The sequence below is a fragment of the Meles meles genome, chromosome 9 (genome assembly GCF_922984935.1).
Source record: "Meles meles chromosome 9, mMelMel3.1 paternal haplotype, whole genome shotgun sequence".
Lineage (NCBI taxonomy): Eukaryota > Metazoa > Chordata > Mammalia > Carnivora > Mustelidae > Meles > Meles meles.
The window spans coordinates 2,705,936-2,722,124 of NC_060074.1; the positions used below are offsets into that span (position 1 = coordinate 2,705,936).

A 16,189-nucleotide genomic window follows, 5' to 3' on the forward strand; every position below is an offset into this window, starting at 1 on the left:
CAGCGAACCACTGGTGTTTTCTATCACTATGGATTTGTTTGTATTTTCTAGAACTTTCTGTAACTGGATTATACAGATATGACTTTTTCTTGGTGCTTTCACTCAGCATAGCTATTTTGATATTTATGCATATGTGTTCACTTTTTTAATGCTGAGTCGTATTCCATTGTATGGTATGATGGATGATTTTATGACTTAGGATACCTGTAGTTATTATCTGCCTCCCTACATGCATACACACGCTGTTGCTGTTCCTCTGGCAAGCCTGACGAATGCACGTGGACATACTATGGCCCGTTCGTCCAAGCGCCCACTCATGGGCATTTAGATTGTTGCCAGTTTCCTGCTATTATACATGAAGATGCCGTGAGCATTTGTGTGTAAGTCTTTGTACAGACACAGATGTTTCCATTTCTCTTGGGTAAATACCAAAAAGTAGGATTCCTGGGTCATTGAGTAGGTGTGTGTTTAACTTATAGAGAAACTGCCAGACTGTCTTTCAAAGTTGTGCTATTACGTTGCATTCCTACTAGCAGTGTATGAGAGTTCCAACAGCTTCACATCCTTGCCAACACTTAGCACGATGATTTTGGCCATTAGAGTGCGTATGTAGTAAATCTCATTATGGTTTTAACTTGTTTTTCCCTCATGATTAATGATGCAGAGCATCTTTTCATGTGCTTAGTTGCCATTTGTATACCTTTTTGGTAAAGCGTCTGTTCAGATATTTTGCCCATTTTCTTTTACTTTTTTTTTTTTTTAAAGATTTTATTTATTTATTTGACGCACAGAGAGAGAGATCACAAGTAGGCAGAGAGGCAGGCGGGGGGGGGGGGGGCGGGGGGGGGAGGGAAGCAGGCTCCCTGCTGCGCAGAGAGCCCAATGCAGGGCTCGATCCCAGGACCCTGAGATCATGACCTGAGCCGAAGCGAGAGGCTTAACCCACTGAGCCACCCAGGTGCCCCTATTTCGCCCATTTTTAAAATTGTGTTGTCTTATTGAATTGTAGCATTCTTTATATATTCTAGATACAAATCATTTGTTAGATGTATGTTTTGCTTATTCCCAGTCTATGGTGTGTCCTTTCATTTTTGTAACACGGTCTTTTGAAGAGCAAAAGTTTTTAATTTCGATGAAGTCCAATTTATTGGTATTTTAAATTTAGTTCATAAGTTTTGTGTCATCTTTAAGAAACCTGCCAAACTCAAGATCACGAAGGTTTCTGTTTTTCTCTGTATTTAGACATATGATCCATTTTGAGTTAATTTTTGCATATGGCCAAGATTTTTTTTTTTGATGTGGCTGTCCAATCGTTTCAGCTCCATTTATTGAAAAGATTATCTTTTCCTCCATTGAATTTTTCTGAGTTATTTCTGGACTTTTTATTCTGTTCTATTTACCCATTTGTCTATCTTTATGTTATACGCACTGTCTTAATTATTGAAAGTTTACAGTAAATCGTGGAAGCAGGAAGTATAAGTCCTTCAACGTTGCTATTCTTATTCAAAGTTGTTTTGGCTACTCTAGGTCCTTTGCGATTCCATATAATTTAAAAAATCAATCTGTCAATTTATGAAAAAGATCTATTATTTTTATTGGAATTGCATGAAATCTATAAATAAATTTGTGAAGAACAGGCATCTCCGTATTATTAAGACCTCCAGTCTATGAACTGTATGTCTCTCTACTTGTTTAGGTCTTCTTTAATATCAATCAGCAATGATTCCTAGTTTACAATACACAATTCTTGTATATATTTTATCTTAGGTATTTTCTATTTTAATGTTATGCATAATAAGTTTTGATTGAATGCTGGACATTGTGAATTGCAAACTGATACATGCTGAATTTTTTTGTTTTCCTTTAAAGGGAATTAGGCTTTGTTCTGGCATGCGGTTATCTTACTTGGGATCAGTTTGCTCCATTTGCAGCTAGCTTTCAAGCTTTATTAGGACAATTTTAGAGCAGCTTTTACTCTGGAACTAATTTAACTCCACTATTAAGATGATATCTTTCCGAGGACTTAATTCCTTATATAGTCCCTTGAATTATGAGGAATCTGAACTCTGGCCACAGAGCATAAACCATTCTTAGCACTGTGTGAGCTCTGAGAATTGTTTGGCTTACTGCTCGTAGTGCTTCTTTTCCTAACCTAATGGCGTTTCATCCCATTATTAACATGTGAAGATTCAGTCAGAGACGGGATGGTATTCGTCTTATCACACTACCATCATCATTAACATAATCATGATTATTAAAAATATTCATTTTGGGGGGACCTGCGTTAGCACCTTCACCCTTCAAAATCTCTTACTCTGAGATGAGCAATCCCTTTTCTGTGCTTCAAGTATTTTTTGTATCTTTGTTAAAGCACCCATTGCATGTACTGGAATCATGTATTTAAATAGTTGCTTCCCTATAGAATATAAATACCTTGGAGGCAGAGATTCTAATTCCTCTTTTCCATTTTTTTTTTTTTTTTAAAGTAGGCTCCATGCCCAGTGTGGAACCCAATGCAGGGCTTGAACTCATGACCCTGAGATTAAGACCTGAGCTGAGATGAAGAGTCACACACTTAACTGACTGAACCACCCAGGCACCTTCTAATTTCTCTTTTTAACCCTACTTCTTACCTCAGTTCCTGATGAGTTAGGCATTCAAGACCTGCCTGCTGAATCGAGAATATACGTGTAATCAATGTCTGTACATCCCTAAGTGGCCAGTGTGGGGGGTTGGGAAGAAGGAAACAAACATGTCCTTTTGCTCCTATTTCTTCCAGTTCCTTCAAACTTCCCCAGATGATGAGTGACTTCTCTCCATTGTTCAGAGAGAGGTCTGATCTTGTATTTATATTTAAGTATATAAACCTGCTGTGTATGTTGTGGTATTTGTTAGCAAAAGAACAAAATTCAAATTATTTGTATATCCGCTAGATAGAGAGATGAGAAGTTTTTATACTGAGACTGGCCTATAATTTAAAGTATTATGCTACAAAAGGAGACAGTAAGATTATCTTTTTAGTATGTGTATTAAAGGAATCTAGAAATTTTAACCATGTGACTTACTCTAGTCATTTTTATAAAAATACTTTTTTATGGAATACAATAGCAACTACAAGCTTAAGGACCTTGCAAGTAAAAATCTTCAGTAAATGACAGCTTTTATATTATTATTCTCTAATAGTCTAAATTTGTCATTCCTTGGTTTTGTGACTAGTAGAAAACATCCACACTTCTAATAGCAATTTTTCCATGTTTATTCATTTTGCTTTTTAAAAAATAATTCAGGTAAAATGCTGTTGATATAGCATTTCCTTTTTTTAATTTAAATTCAATTAATTAATACATAATGTATTGGTTCAGGGGGTACAGGCCTGGGACTCATCAGTCTTATATAATACCCAGGACTCATTACAAAACATGTCTGTCACCCAGTTACCCTGTCCTCCCCCCAGCAATCCTCAGTTTGTTTCCTAAGATTAGAAGTCCCTGTGGTTTGTCCCCCTCTCTGGTTTCATCTTGTTTCATTTTTCCCTCCCTTCCCCTATGACCCTCTGCCTTGCTTCTTAATTCCACATATCAATGAGATCATAAGATAATTGTCTTTCTCTGTTTGACTTAATTTGCTTAGCATAATACCCTCTAGTTCTAGTTGCAAATGGCAAGATTTCATTTTCTGATGGCTGTGTAATATTCCATTGTATATATCTACCACATCTTCTTTGTCCATTCATCGGCCGATGGACATCTGGGCTCTTTCCATAGTTAGGCTATTGTGGACATTGCCGCTATAAACATTGGGGGGCAGGTGCCCCTTTGGATTACATTTGTATCTTTTTGGTAAATGCCCCTAAAATATGGTGTTTCCTTTTGTAATTTATTAACCATATTATGCTAGAAAACTTAGCCCAACATACCAAGCTGTGTTTGACTTTATCATTTCCAAGATGGAAAGAAATATTCTTACTGATATGTATATTCTTATAGGTGTCGCCCATACAAGTAATCCTATCAGTCAACAATTTGTTGCAGAGGAAAATGCCTTTCCAGTACTTATTCAACTACTGAGAAATCACCCTTCTCCTAACATCAAGGTATATAAAAGGTTTTAAGGTCTTTTCTGATTAAGGGTTTTTTCCTGATGTAGTAAAAATTAACAGAAATATGACTTTTTGAGAATAATTTGTATCTTTATATAAATTCACAAGTATAATTAAAAAGTTAACATTTTAAACAAAATTCTAGAAGTTTTAAATTAAAAAGTTGCTATAAAAATAGTAAATTTTATTAAAATATAACATTTTCAAATAAGTAAATCTTGCATCTTTACTCATCTAATAAGTCTTATTCCTCAGATATCTGATTATTCACAGAATTTCTTTCCTATTCTTCGGATATTGGTTGCTAAAACGGTGGGGATAATGAGGATGTGTGTGATTTATGTAGCGAAATTTCTCAGATATAAGTGATTCCTATAGTATTGCACCATTAAAATAGCTTTACCTTCTACCAAGCAGTCTGTGTTGGCCAGCAACAATAGTTTTCTTATATAAATAACTGATGAGTTAAGAGTCATTCACTCTTCTATTTACTTCTAGTAAATTGCTTTTAATAAAGTGATGCTCATGTCTATTCAAATCCTCTACCAAAGCTTTGAAAATTTAGGACATCTAGAGTTAGCCAGGCAGGAAATTATATATTTTCTATTCAAAATTTAGTATGAGTTCTGTCAGAAATGAGAAAACAGAAATATGTAAGTAAATACAGTATTATTTATTTTAAAGAATGTATTATGAGAAAAGATGTTCTAAGGTATGCAGCTTTTCTGGCTATGAAAGAAAATATTCTATTATAGGAGTTGATTAGGGGAAAAAAGGAAGGAGCCTATACTAGCAATTTTTTGGCTTGAATTATATGTAAAACTTATGCTGACTTTCAAAGTACAAATAAATTTCACACGACTATGGATAATGTCACATAAAAATACATTTTTATTTCAAAACATGCAATTTCATGGCAAAACGGTTTACTTCAATTGCATCCATCCATATTTCGGTATATGTTTTCTTTTTTTTTTTAAAGATTTTATTTATTTTTATTTGACAGATAGAGATCACAAGTAGGGAGAGAGGCAGGCAGAGAGAGAGAGAGAGAGAGCAGGAAGCAGGCTCCCCGCCAAGCAGAGAGCCCCATGCGGGGCTCGATCCCAGGACCCTGGGATCATGACCTGAGCGAAAGGCAGAGGCTTTAACCCACTGAGCCACCCAGGTGCCCCTCGGTATATGTTTTCAGTGAGTTCTTTAACGTGTTCAAAACAGAACACAAATATATTCCAATACTTTTCTTCAAATGTGATTCTATAGTAAGCAAAGTTTTGTAATAGTAATCATGCTTTTCAAATTCATGGCATTCTTCATAGAAACGCATGATGTAATACTTAAAGAACGTTACCTGTCGGGTCCCAACAGCAGATGAGGTTCGTTCGCGTCCTCTGAGAAGGGTTCAGAGTGTACATCAGATGTGACTCCCGAAACACAGTATTTCTCAGGACTGCTCCCCAGTGCTTTGCTTAATTCATTCCATGGAAGCCTGCCAGCTCCATGGTCAGTAGCCAACAAGCAGTTCAAAACAGATTTTATCCTCATGCCAGGAAATTAAAAAAATTTTTTAGATGTGGAAGGGATACAACTATGCACTTAAGATTATATCTCCTCCCATTTCTGGCTGGCTCCTCCCATGCTCCCCGGTGGAGTTGCGTGGTTGTGCCGACCGCACACAGAAGGAGGATGTTTTCTTAGCTGTTAAAAATTATAAGGGACATTCCTCCAAACGTTATAAATACCACCTTCTAAATATTAGAGAACTGAAAAAAATGAATATTAGAGAACTGGAATCAATGAATTATATATTATCTTTGAATAAGTATATCCCATATGGAAGTCTGTATAATGAAATATGTCATGAGTGAAAAATAATTTCTGAAAACCACATATTTAGGTTGAAGTGGCATTTTCCTTGGCATGCATCGTCCTAAGGAATGATCAGTTACAGAACGAATTACAAGAAAACGAAGGGTTTAGGTATGCCGATGTCCTTCAACTTCTTCACTCTCCCGATAAGGTAATGCCTTTATAAAATGTTAGAGCTCATGTGAAAAGGTTTTTAGACCCATTGTCAAATTATAAATGTTTCACAGCAATACTTAACTATATTACATGAGAAATGTAAAATCTCTTTGGTAGGTCATTAGTTTGTAATGATGAAATAATACTGTTCCATATTTTTCAGAGTTGTCATATTTCTTCTTTGAAATGTAGCAATTTTTATGCCCAAAGAATGAATAAATCTTTTCTGCCCTGGATGTGTTGAAACTTTTTCCTAATTTTATGACCTTTCAACTTTCAATCATCCATTTCTTACCCAGTATTCCAGAGTGGTAGCTTCTCAAACTATTTGTGATGAAGGAAAGCTTTTCCCCGGCAATCTGTTATGGGCAGGATAATTCAAAACAAACAAACAAAAAAACTACATCAAGAACTAATGATGTACTATATGTTGGCTAACCATAATAATAAAAAATAACAACAAAAAAATAAAAACAAAAACTTAAAATTTTGAGATAATTTTAGATTTTCCAAAATTTTGCAAAAATAGTATGGAGTATTCTAGCATATCCTTTATCCAGCTTTCCTGGATATCAATAAGGAAATCAACACTGATATCATATAATTAACTAAGCTGCAAATTTTATCTAATTTTGCCAATTTTCTCACTAATGTCCTTTTTCTCTTCCAAAATCCAATCCAGGATCTCCTATTACATCTAGCTGTTATGTCCCTTTAGTTTCCTTCAATCTGTGAAACACTGTCCTTTGTCTTTCATGATTTTTGCATGTCTTCCATGATTTTGACATTTTTTGTGAGTTCACACCAGTAACTTTATAGAATATCCCTCAATTTGAATTAGCTGATGTTTTCTCATGATTAAATTGAGGTGGTGCGTTTTGGCAAGAATACCACAGAAATGATGTGGTCTTCTTCTTCTTCTTCTTTTTTTTTTGGTTAAGATTTTATTTATTTATTTGACAGAGAGAGAGATCACAAGTAGGCGGGGGAGGGGGGGTGGGGGGAAGCAGGCTCCCCGCTGAGCAGAGAGCCCATCGCTGGGCTCCATACCAGGACCCTGAGATCATGACCTGAGCCTAAGGCAGAGGCTTAACCCCCTGAGCCACCCAGGCGCCCCTGATGTGGTCTTCTTTACTCACCTGCCCACTGCATTATTTTCAGGAGGTACATGCTGCTGTTACGTTTCATAACAGGCTGTGCTAACTCTGGGTACTTGGTTAAAGTACTAGTACCATGTGTCATATTTTGTTAGGTCCATTATTAAATGATTGATTGGTCAGGGGAATGAGACTGAGACAAGGTGAAAGTTATGTAAAGCTCTATTCTATGCCAAGCATTAGAAGTCAGACTGACCGGCCAGGGCCATCTCTGAAGAGGGCGACCCCTCCCCATCTTACAGAGCAAAAGTCTGGCCACACATAGGTGGCCAATGAGATTGTAGTCATGTTAGGTCACACGCAGGTGGCCAATTGAATTACAATTTGCCCTATAGTAGCTGTTTGACCTAATCTATTACTCTGGTCAGAATTGCTCAAGTTTGGCGCCCAAACGGCGGGGTTTACATTCTTTGGTGGTTAGGGAAAAAGTATGTGTGTTTCTTACTAATGGGATGTCTCCATCTGGCCCGACTCGTCCTTGTATTCTGGGCTCTGTTACTAGGAACTAGCTGACCATATTTTACTGGTTTCCCGGACTTGCTTCTAAGTAAGTTTCTCGGGGGGGGGGGGGGGGGGCAGGGTCAGTTTAAGTTTTACTGCACAAGCAACAAAATAGCTTTTAACCAAGATGGAGTCGCTCCGGCTAGATGGGTCCTTACAGTTTCTCCACTGTCAATTCACTGTACTTGCCTCTTTTAATTAACAAGTTTCTTGAGGTGAGACACTTTGAGCCGATGCAGATAATTCTGTTTTGCATGCACTTTTGCTCACCAATTTTAGCTTCCATGGATGCAACAATGATTACATGGTTTATTTGCCTAGTGGCAATTTTTTTAAAAATTCTTTTTTTAAATCAAGTTTTCATTTAAATTCCAGTTAGTTCATACAGTATAATATTCGTTTCAGGGGTACACTTTAATGATTCAACACTTATAAATGACACCTGGTGCTCATCACAAGTGCCTTCCTCAGTCCTGATCGCCCACTGACCTCATCCTCCCGTCCCCTGCCCTCTGGCAACCACCACTTCATTCTCTCTAGTTAAAAGTCTGCTTCGTGGTTTTCTTCTCTTCCCCCACTTCCCCTGTTTGTTTGTTTTGTTTCTTAAATTCCACATATGAGTGAAGTAATATGGTATTTATCTTTCTCTGACTGACTTCACTTAGCACAATACATTCTAGCTCCAACCACGATTGCAAATGGCAAGATTTCATTTTTTATGGCTGAATAATATTCCACTGTAAATATATACCATATCTTCTTTATCCATTCATCAGTCAGTGGACATCTGGGCTCTTTCCATAATTTAGCGATTGTTGATAATGCTGCTATAACCATCTTCTTTGTATATTTATTAATTAGTATTTAACTATAAGGAAGAGCTGTTCCTTTTATTATTTTTTAAAGATTTTATTTGTTTATTTGTCAGAGAGACAGCATGCACAAGCAGGGGAAGTGGAAGGCAGAGGGAGAAGCAGGCTCCCTGCTGAGCTAGGAGCCCAACGCGGGCTTGATCCCGGGACGGTGGGATCACGCATGACCTGAGCTGAAGGCAGAGGCTTAATGGACTGAGCCACCCAGGAGTCCCAAAGCTATTCCTTTTAAATGCTAATTCTCACTTTCTGCAATCCTGTTGTCAACCATTTTGTGGACTCTCACTGGTTCATGGGCCACACATTGAACAGCACCAATCCCAGAGAGTTTTGAGAACTTTTGTTGTCTGCAGTGCACGTAGCAATCAGGGAAGAAAATTGCCAACTATCTCTGTCAGTTTGGTTCTGGGGGATTTGGGAGGAAGAAAGGAGGGCTAGAAGAGGAGAAATGAACTCACTGCATTATTTTTTTAATACAGAATTGTATTCTACTGTAGTGTATGAAAAATGGAGATCGGCTGCTGGAATAATATGAGCAGTGTATAAGGAGACTGAATTTGGATCTAACTTTCTAAGCCACCTTTCTTCTCTCTCTGTTCATTTCACATTTTATTCTCACCACCCCATTCCTCAGAGACACCCTTCTCCTTTTCTTGACTAATTATTCTAATATCCGAGTCACTCCCCTTTCTTCCCAGCCTGTTCCCACCTGCTTCACTTACTGGACCCTATTCCTTTGTGAATCCCTAAAAATACCTTTTTCTTCCTTTATGGCCAGGTGACTCCTTGTGTGTATGTAATATTTTTATGGAACATTTCAAACATATGTAGAAAAGTAGCATAATGAACTTAAATATTTCTATGACCCAACTTCTGCAATTATCAATCCTGGCCAATCTTATTATACCTATATACCCACTTCATCTTCCCAAGTTGTTGTTGTTATTTTTTAAAGGTTTATTTATTCGAGAGACAGAGAAAGCGTGCAGATGCATGAGCTGAGGGAGGGGTAGAGGGAGAGAATCTCAAGCCGACTCTGCTGAGTGTGAAGCCACTGGGGGGCTAAATCTCACGATATCGAGATCATGACCTAAGCCAAAACCAAGAGTCAGATGCCCAACTGACTGAGAAACCCAGGAGCCCCTCATCCTACATTACTTTTGGAGCAAATCTCAGGCGTCGTATAGTTTTATTGGTAAATATTTTGGTACATACATATAGCACTTCTATGTAATGATTAACAGGGACAGAAGAAAACTCACTTCATTAATGGCTCTTTCTGTACTATACGGTTCCAACAAAATATGAAAAATAAGATTTAGTGATGAAATTCTTTTTGGGCTTTCTGGCAGATCTATTGTATGTGTTCATCTTTGCCACATAAATAAGAATTGGCTTTTGCTGTTTGCCAAATCCCAGAATGTTAAAATGTGATTTTTAAATCATCTTTCTTTTTATTTCCCCTCAGGATACAGTACAGAATTTTACAAATGAACTTATTTTAAGAGATGATAGAGATCATCCCACAATGCATAAAATGTAATAGATAGCATGCTAGAACAAGGGAAGTTTTGATTTATCAAGTCTACTTTGAAATGTTGAAAATAAAAATACGTTAAAACAAAAAAGTTGAGGGTTAATGAAATTATGGAATTTCCTTACTATGTAGATATTTATTTGCATAATCATTAAGCTAACTTTCCCTCTGAAAATTAAAATTACTTCTCTTCTCCCTGATACCACAACCTACTTCTCTATTTTATCTGTTCAGTAACATCCTGGGTTAACTCAACTACCTGTTTTCCCCAACAATGTCAAATTTTACTCCCAAAGATAAGAATGCAATATATTTAGACAGCCAAGAATTCAAAATTCATTACCTTGAGTAACGTAATAGATGAACTGAGCTAAAGATAATGCATGTTTCTCCTATTTCCAGGATATCTGTTTAAGGGCAGGCTATGCATTATCCCTTTTTGCCTTCAACAATCGCCTTCAACAATACTTAATTTTGGAAAGTGGAATAATGACCATATCAATCTTTGAACCCTTTCTTGAATCAACAGTTGAAACTGAGAAGGCAATGGCAGCATTTCAGGTATAAAACTGGAAATTAAAACTTCAAATCAATTAGTCTTTTTAGTCAAAACTTAAAAAAATGAGAAAAAATTTTGATCTGGAAAAGTGTTTACCAATTTGTAAAATACACAGTATTTTTTACACCGGCCTCTTCCACCTCATAGAAACTCCATTATTTATGAGGATTCCTCATTTATCTACAGTTTTTCAAGTTTCAAGGCACTTTTTGCCTCTGTACCTTATCTGATACTTGTAACAACCCTGTCAGGCTGGTGGGCAGATAGTATCATTTTCATCCTCCCCATGTTACAGGCAGAGAATCACGGTAGTAGACAAGACAAGTTTTCTAACTGCAGACCTTTAGCTGATCACACTGATTCTTCAACCTATGACAACTGGATGTATCTGGGTGCTTCTTTTTCTATCCAGTGACCTTTAGGAGAACTATTTTCTATGAACCCATACTTCAAGGATGCAAAAGCTGCAAATATTGTAGGAAGAACACACTGGCCTGCCATGATTCACAGTAATCAGATAATGAAAACTACTCGGATTCAAACCCTTGCCACTTGCTTTACCTGTACTGGACTATTCCAGGTTACTCCCCTTACCTGCCTGAGAAGTGCCAAAGAACAAAAAGCTTCATTAGAGGAGCAGAGTAGAAAACATTCAGTGATTCGATGCTTCTTTTTTGTTTTCAGATTATTATCTTAGCTAAAGTCATTATAGATGTGGACCATATTACTTTGTCTGCAAGAGGTGTTACTATTTTAGTTGATAGTCTGTATTCAGTTCATTCCACTACCATTATCTTGACAGGTAAGAAATAACTGGAAGGTGGTTACATAAAACTACATCTGCATGAAACTATTTTCAAAAAAAATTTTGTAATCCGAACAGTAATAAAATAATACGCTTGATACTATGTCACATGGTTTGAAGATCGAACCGGGGTATGTCTACATGCAACGCAAAGTCTACACGGGACAGTGCGAGTCTACTTTGCACGCCAACAGAAGCCAGGCAACTCTGACTGTGGCCTTTTTGATTTCCTAGTTACCTTTTCAATCCCCTAATTATTTTTTGCAAATAGAAAATGAGAATCCAACTCTGAGCGACTAATCAGAAAATGTACACACCGATTTATAATCGTAATGGCAGATTTATATGCTATTCCTCTGTCTGGTTTTCTTTTGATCAACCTCACATTTTGCTAACATTCAAGAGTTCCTTATGTTGCTATGCAATATAGCAAAGCAAAATAGTCCAATAGAGTTCTTGGCACACTTAATGCTAACCGTGTTAACTATATCTACTCTAGAGCTAATTTTCGAGATGAATAATAAGGTAATTGACTTATCACTCTCAACACAACATGAAACAGTATCAGAATGATGGCCATATGAAGTGACTACTACCGAAAAATAAATAAGGTCTTTGTTTTTTAACTGAAATGGATCACTGAAGGTAAAAGGAAGTTACACTTGCTGCTACATTTACATTTTTACTTGGCATGGAAGGAGAATTCATGCAAATGAATACTTTCTGATGGAAAAAAACATGTTAAAATTATTCCGTACATTCTTATTTCAACAGCATTCTTAATTCAAGTCATAGTAATTCTGTGACTCTGAAAAATAATCGTCGTGGTTTTAAATTTTACCGCACAAACTCTTGTGTGCAAGAAATACTATGTTATACTATCTTTCAAATATTAATTTTCTCAGGCTGGTTGGAACTGAACCTCAAACATTTCTGGGCTTTCTCTGTCCTCCGGCATCACAGTCACATGCATCTCCAGAGTCACGTGCCTGTCCGGGGTATCCCAAGCAAAGCAGGATATTCGGGCCTCGGATATAATGTAAAATAAATGTTGTGCCAGATGTCTAAGTTGGCAAGGTTCCCAGACACGGCTCCAAAGGCACGGAAGTTTCACAAAGACTAGATTTCTGTTGCCAAGGGTCCAGTTTTCCTGGGTCCGCCACAGAACCGTTCTCCACACACAGCTCCTGTCCCTCGTATGTTCTTCTTCATCTTGGATCCTCTGCCTGCCTCCACTGTTCCCCGTCCCTTCCCACCCATCTTTAAAGACCCCTCCCTCCCCTCACCTAGAACAGTGCCTTCTATGTTCACAGGCTTTTAAAAATATACGCCTGAAAAAAAAAAGGTGATTTTTAGACATTTTTTGCTTTAAGCCATACAAGCCATCCCTCCCCATCCTGAAATAATAAATACAAAGGTCTTGGTTTATAAAGAATGCAAAAAAAAAATACAAGAACAAAACCTAAATCAATACCTCAATAGAGCATCCATCCACATTTATATTTTAAAATCTGTGATCGCTTATTCTACCACAGCAACAATCCTGTGAAAGAATATCACATGAAAGCTCCAAAAATAAAACACATATTTGAATGAAACGGTTTTAAATTGGTAGTTGCATATTTAATTACTGAATTACTTTATTATTTTCAATCTCCAAACATTTCTTTTTATGGAAAAAACATCAGTAATTTTAAATTTAAGCAATACTTTGTTTGGGTTTAAAATACCATTAAGCTCTTAACTCAAAGTGATCTGAATTGCAAAAAGGACAAACTGAATTTGTTTTATGGTAGTTCAAACATTATGTTCACGGTCATTAAAAAAACACAAAAGCTCAAAACAAAATATATTCTGAAGCCACAGGAAAGAAAAACTCTGATTTTCAAAACTCCCTACTTTTAAATAAAGCTAATTAACTTTTACTGTTTGTGACAGAAAACCAAATCGTAATTTTGGGGAAAGAACTCCACATTTAATATATACATGCTTTTTCTCAGTCCTTCTTCATTAGAGATGTCTTGTGACTCAACCCTTTTAATAATATGTGCAAATGAACAAAAGTACAGTGTATCAGTTTATATCAATTAAATAACACATTTTTTCTTGTTTAATTTTCAGGGAATTTAATAGCTAGCCTGGCTCATTCTAGAGCTGGTATTCTAGAAGCATTTACCACATTAGGGACAATCCAACAGCTCTGCTATCATTTGTATTCTGGAAAAGAAGAGGTAAAAACAAAACCAATCGTATGACTGAATATTCTAAAAATGTAATTGCTCTCACTTTTGTGTGCTACTTTCTCTATAGACTGACTATGTTATATAATAGTTCATGTTACTGACTCAAATTAGATTTTTCTAGTACTACATCTGCCATCCATACTTCTGGTTCCTACGAAATGTGCATATTTGTTTTAACTTCCGTACTTACAGTTCAATATACAAATAAGCACACTGGTGATATAGAAGTTTGTAATTAAAATATTTATAAACTATCTCACCAAAACTGGTGACTAACTTACTAACTTAGTAACTAAGCAGTTTTTGTGATCTAAGTCATTCCTAGGATTATTTGGAATGCGTGAAAGTGGGATCCACTGGACAGTTTTCTTTATCTGCTAGGCAGGATCAGAGGCGACAGTATGAAGAAGGCCGGAGTCGTGGTCTGCCTCTGAGATTCCCCGCCCCCTCCCCCAGGTGTGAGGCAGTGTTTCTCCAACTTCAGGGTACGCAGGAATCACTGGAACCTGTTGTTACACCATAGATTGCTGGGCTCCATTCCCAGCATTTCTTACTGAATACATCTGGTTTAGGCCCTAAAACGGGCGTTTCTAACCAGCTCCTAGAAGCTGAAAGTGCTGGTATGGGGACCAGACACTGAGAGCCACGGTTGATGTACGGGCATATGCGGCAGTCACATGCCAGCATAGAAACTAGAATATCAACTCTGGCTTATGTTCATTCTATGACATTTCTTAGGCCACCACTAACAGATTTTCTAAGAACTTCCCAGGAATATACTTTGATCTATGAACAACCTGATTACTTCCGGGTCGCAGGCAGAGGATTTTTTTTTTTCTGCAGTCCTGTGGATATTTTGTTTTTGCCAGTGGAAAACTGAATTGCTTTCTTGAGTGTTTTTTTTTTTTTTACCTTATTTTTATCTTCTATCTCTTGCCTTATCTATCTATCTTATCTTATCTCTTATCTATCTCATGCCTGGTTTCCTATTACAATCAACTGAGCAGTTCTGAAAAATTCCAGTGTCCAGGCTGCAGCCAAAATAATTAAGAGTCTCTAGGGGGTGGAACCCAGGGACTGAGTCATTTAACTACCAAGGGGATTCCAGTGCACGATCAAGACTGAGACCCCGTCTCAGTTCCAACTCAATGGTTCTTACTCGGGCTGCGTCTTAGACTCGCCTCTGGCACGTCTAAAGACAATGTGAGTGCCCAGATTCTAATGCCAAGACAGTTGGTGGGCTTTTTTTTTTTTTTTCTTTTTTAACTGCTGGTGATTCCAAAACGCAGTCAGGACTGAGAACAAGTACTAGAAACCAAGGGCAGTTGACAGTTTTCTCTAAAAATACGGCTGTTCCGCTCCGTCTATGGATTGCCGTGGCCGACATCCATGTTCGCCGGGCATAGCTACACAGACTGTCTTCCGAACCGTTCAGTGAGAACAGTTTGTTAGATCTTTGAAGAATGACGCTCAACGAAGGGACTGAATTGCTTCTTCATTTAGGTTCGCACAGCTTGCTCCTGCGCTCTCGGCTACTTAACCTACAACGCGAACGCTTTCCGCATCCTACTAAAGGAGTGCAGAAATAAGCCTAACCAGTTCCTCCGCATGACAAATAACATCAACCGAGATGCAAGTATCAACCCAGCTTTTTTAAAGGAATTTCAAATGCAGCAACGAGTGGGACTTCCTTCCTTAAGGTACTGTGCCTGTATCTGTGAAGTAGTGAGGTTATGGATAGAGGAACTTGGAAGAAAGCTTACGGAAGATCAAACAAGGGGAGCTATTCCTGTGTGAATGAATGCCAAGAGAGAAAACTCACCCTAAATGGCCACTACCAAAGCCTGTTTTTTTTATTTTTAATATTTATTTGACAGAGAGAAATCACAACTAGGCAGAGAGGCAGGCAGAGAGAGAGAAGGAAGCAGGCTCCCCATGGAGCAGAGAGCCCGATGCGGGGCTTGATCCAGGACCCTGGGATCATGACCCGAGCCAAAGGCAGAGGCTTTAACCCACTGAGCCACCCAGGCGCCCCAAAGCCTGTTTTGATTCTGAGTTAGCAACAAAACTGCCTGTGGAGGCAATCTTGGGGGTCCCATTTGGCCAAGTTATCCATGTTTCAGAAAAACTTTCTGGGATTCTGGTCGCTTCCAGGTCTGATCTGGAAAGCCACTTCTGGGGTATTATTGAGTCCTGAGCCACCCAGGAATACCACCATGACCTTGGCATCATCCAAAAAGGTTCAAAAGACCTTTGAATTTCATTCAAAGCTAGGCCAGACTCCCGGGGTAGAAACGGCTAACGCAGACGAAGCGCGGCAGTTATGGCGAAGTCTGACCGGCATTGATTTCTCCACAGGATTTTGCTTCAGTGCTGGAGTTTCATCAGAGC

General features: G+C 37.8%; 1 protein-coding gene across 1 annotated transcript in view; it reads left to right on the forward strand.

Moving 5' to 3' along the window:
* Window positions 1–16,189, forward strand: part of ANKAR (ankyrin and armadillo repeat containing) — a 64,829-nt gene that overhangs the window by 45,310 nt on the left and 3,330 nt on the right. The window contains exons 16-21 of the mRNA XM_046018176.1: window positions 3,987–4,093; window positions 5,997–6,119; window positions 10,594–10,752; window positions 11,435–11,552; window positions 13,677–13,786; window positions 15,302–15,498. Of these exons, the coding sequence (XP_045874132.1) occupies window positions 3,987–4,093; window positions 5,997–6,119; window positions 10,594–10,752; window positions 11,435–11,552; window positions 13,677–13,786; window positions 15,302–15,498 (814 nt within the window). The remainder of the gene's footprint in view (window positions 1–3,986; window positions 4,094–5,996; window positions 6,120–10,593; window positions 10,753–11,434; window positions 11,553–13,676; window positions 13,787–15,301; window positions 15,499–16,189) is intronic.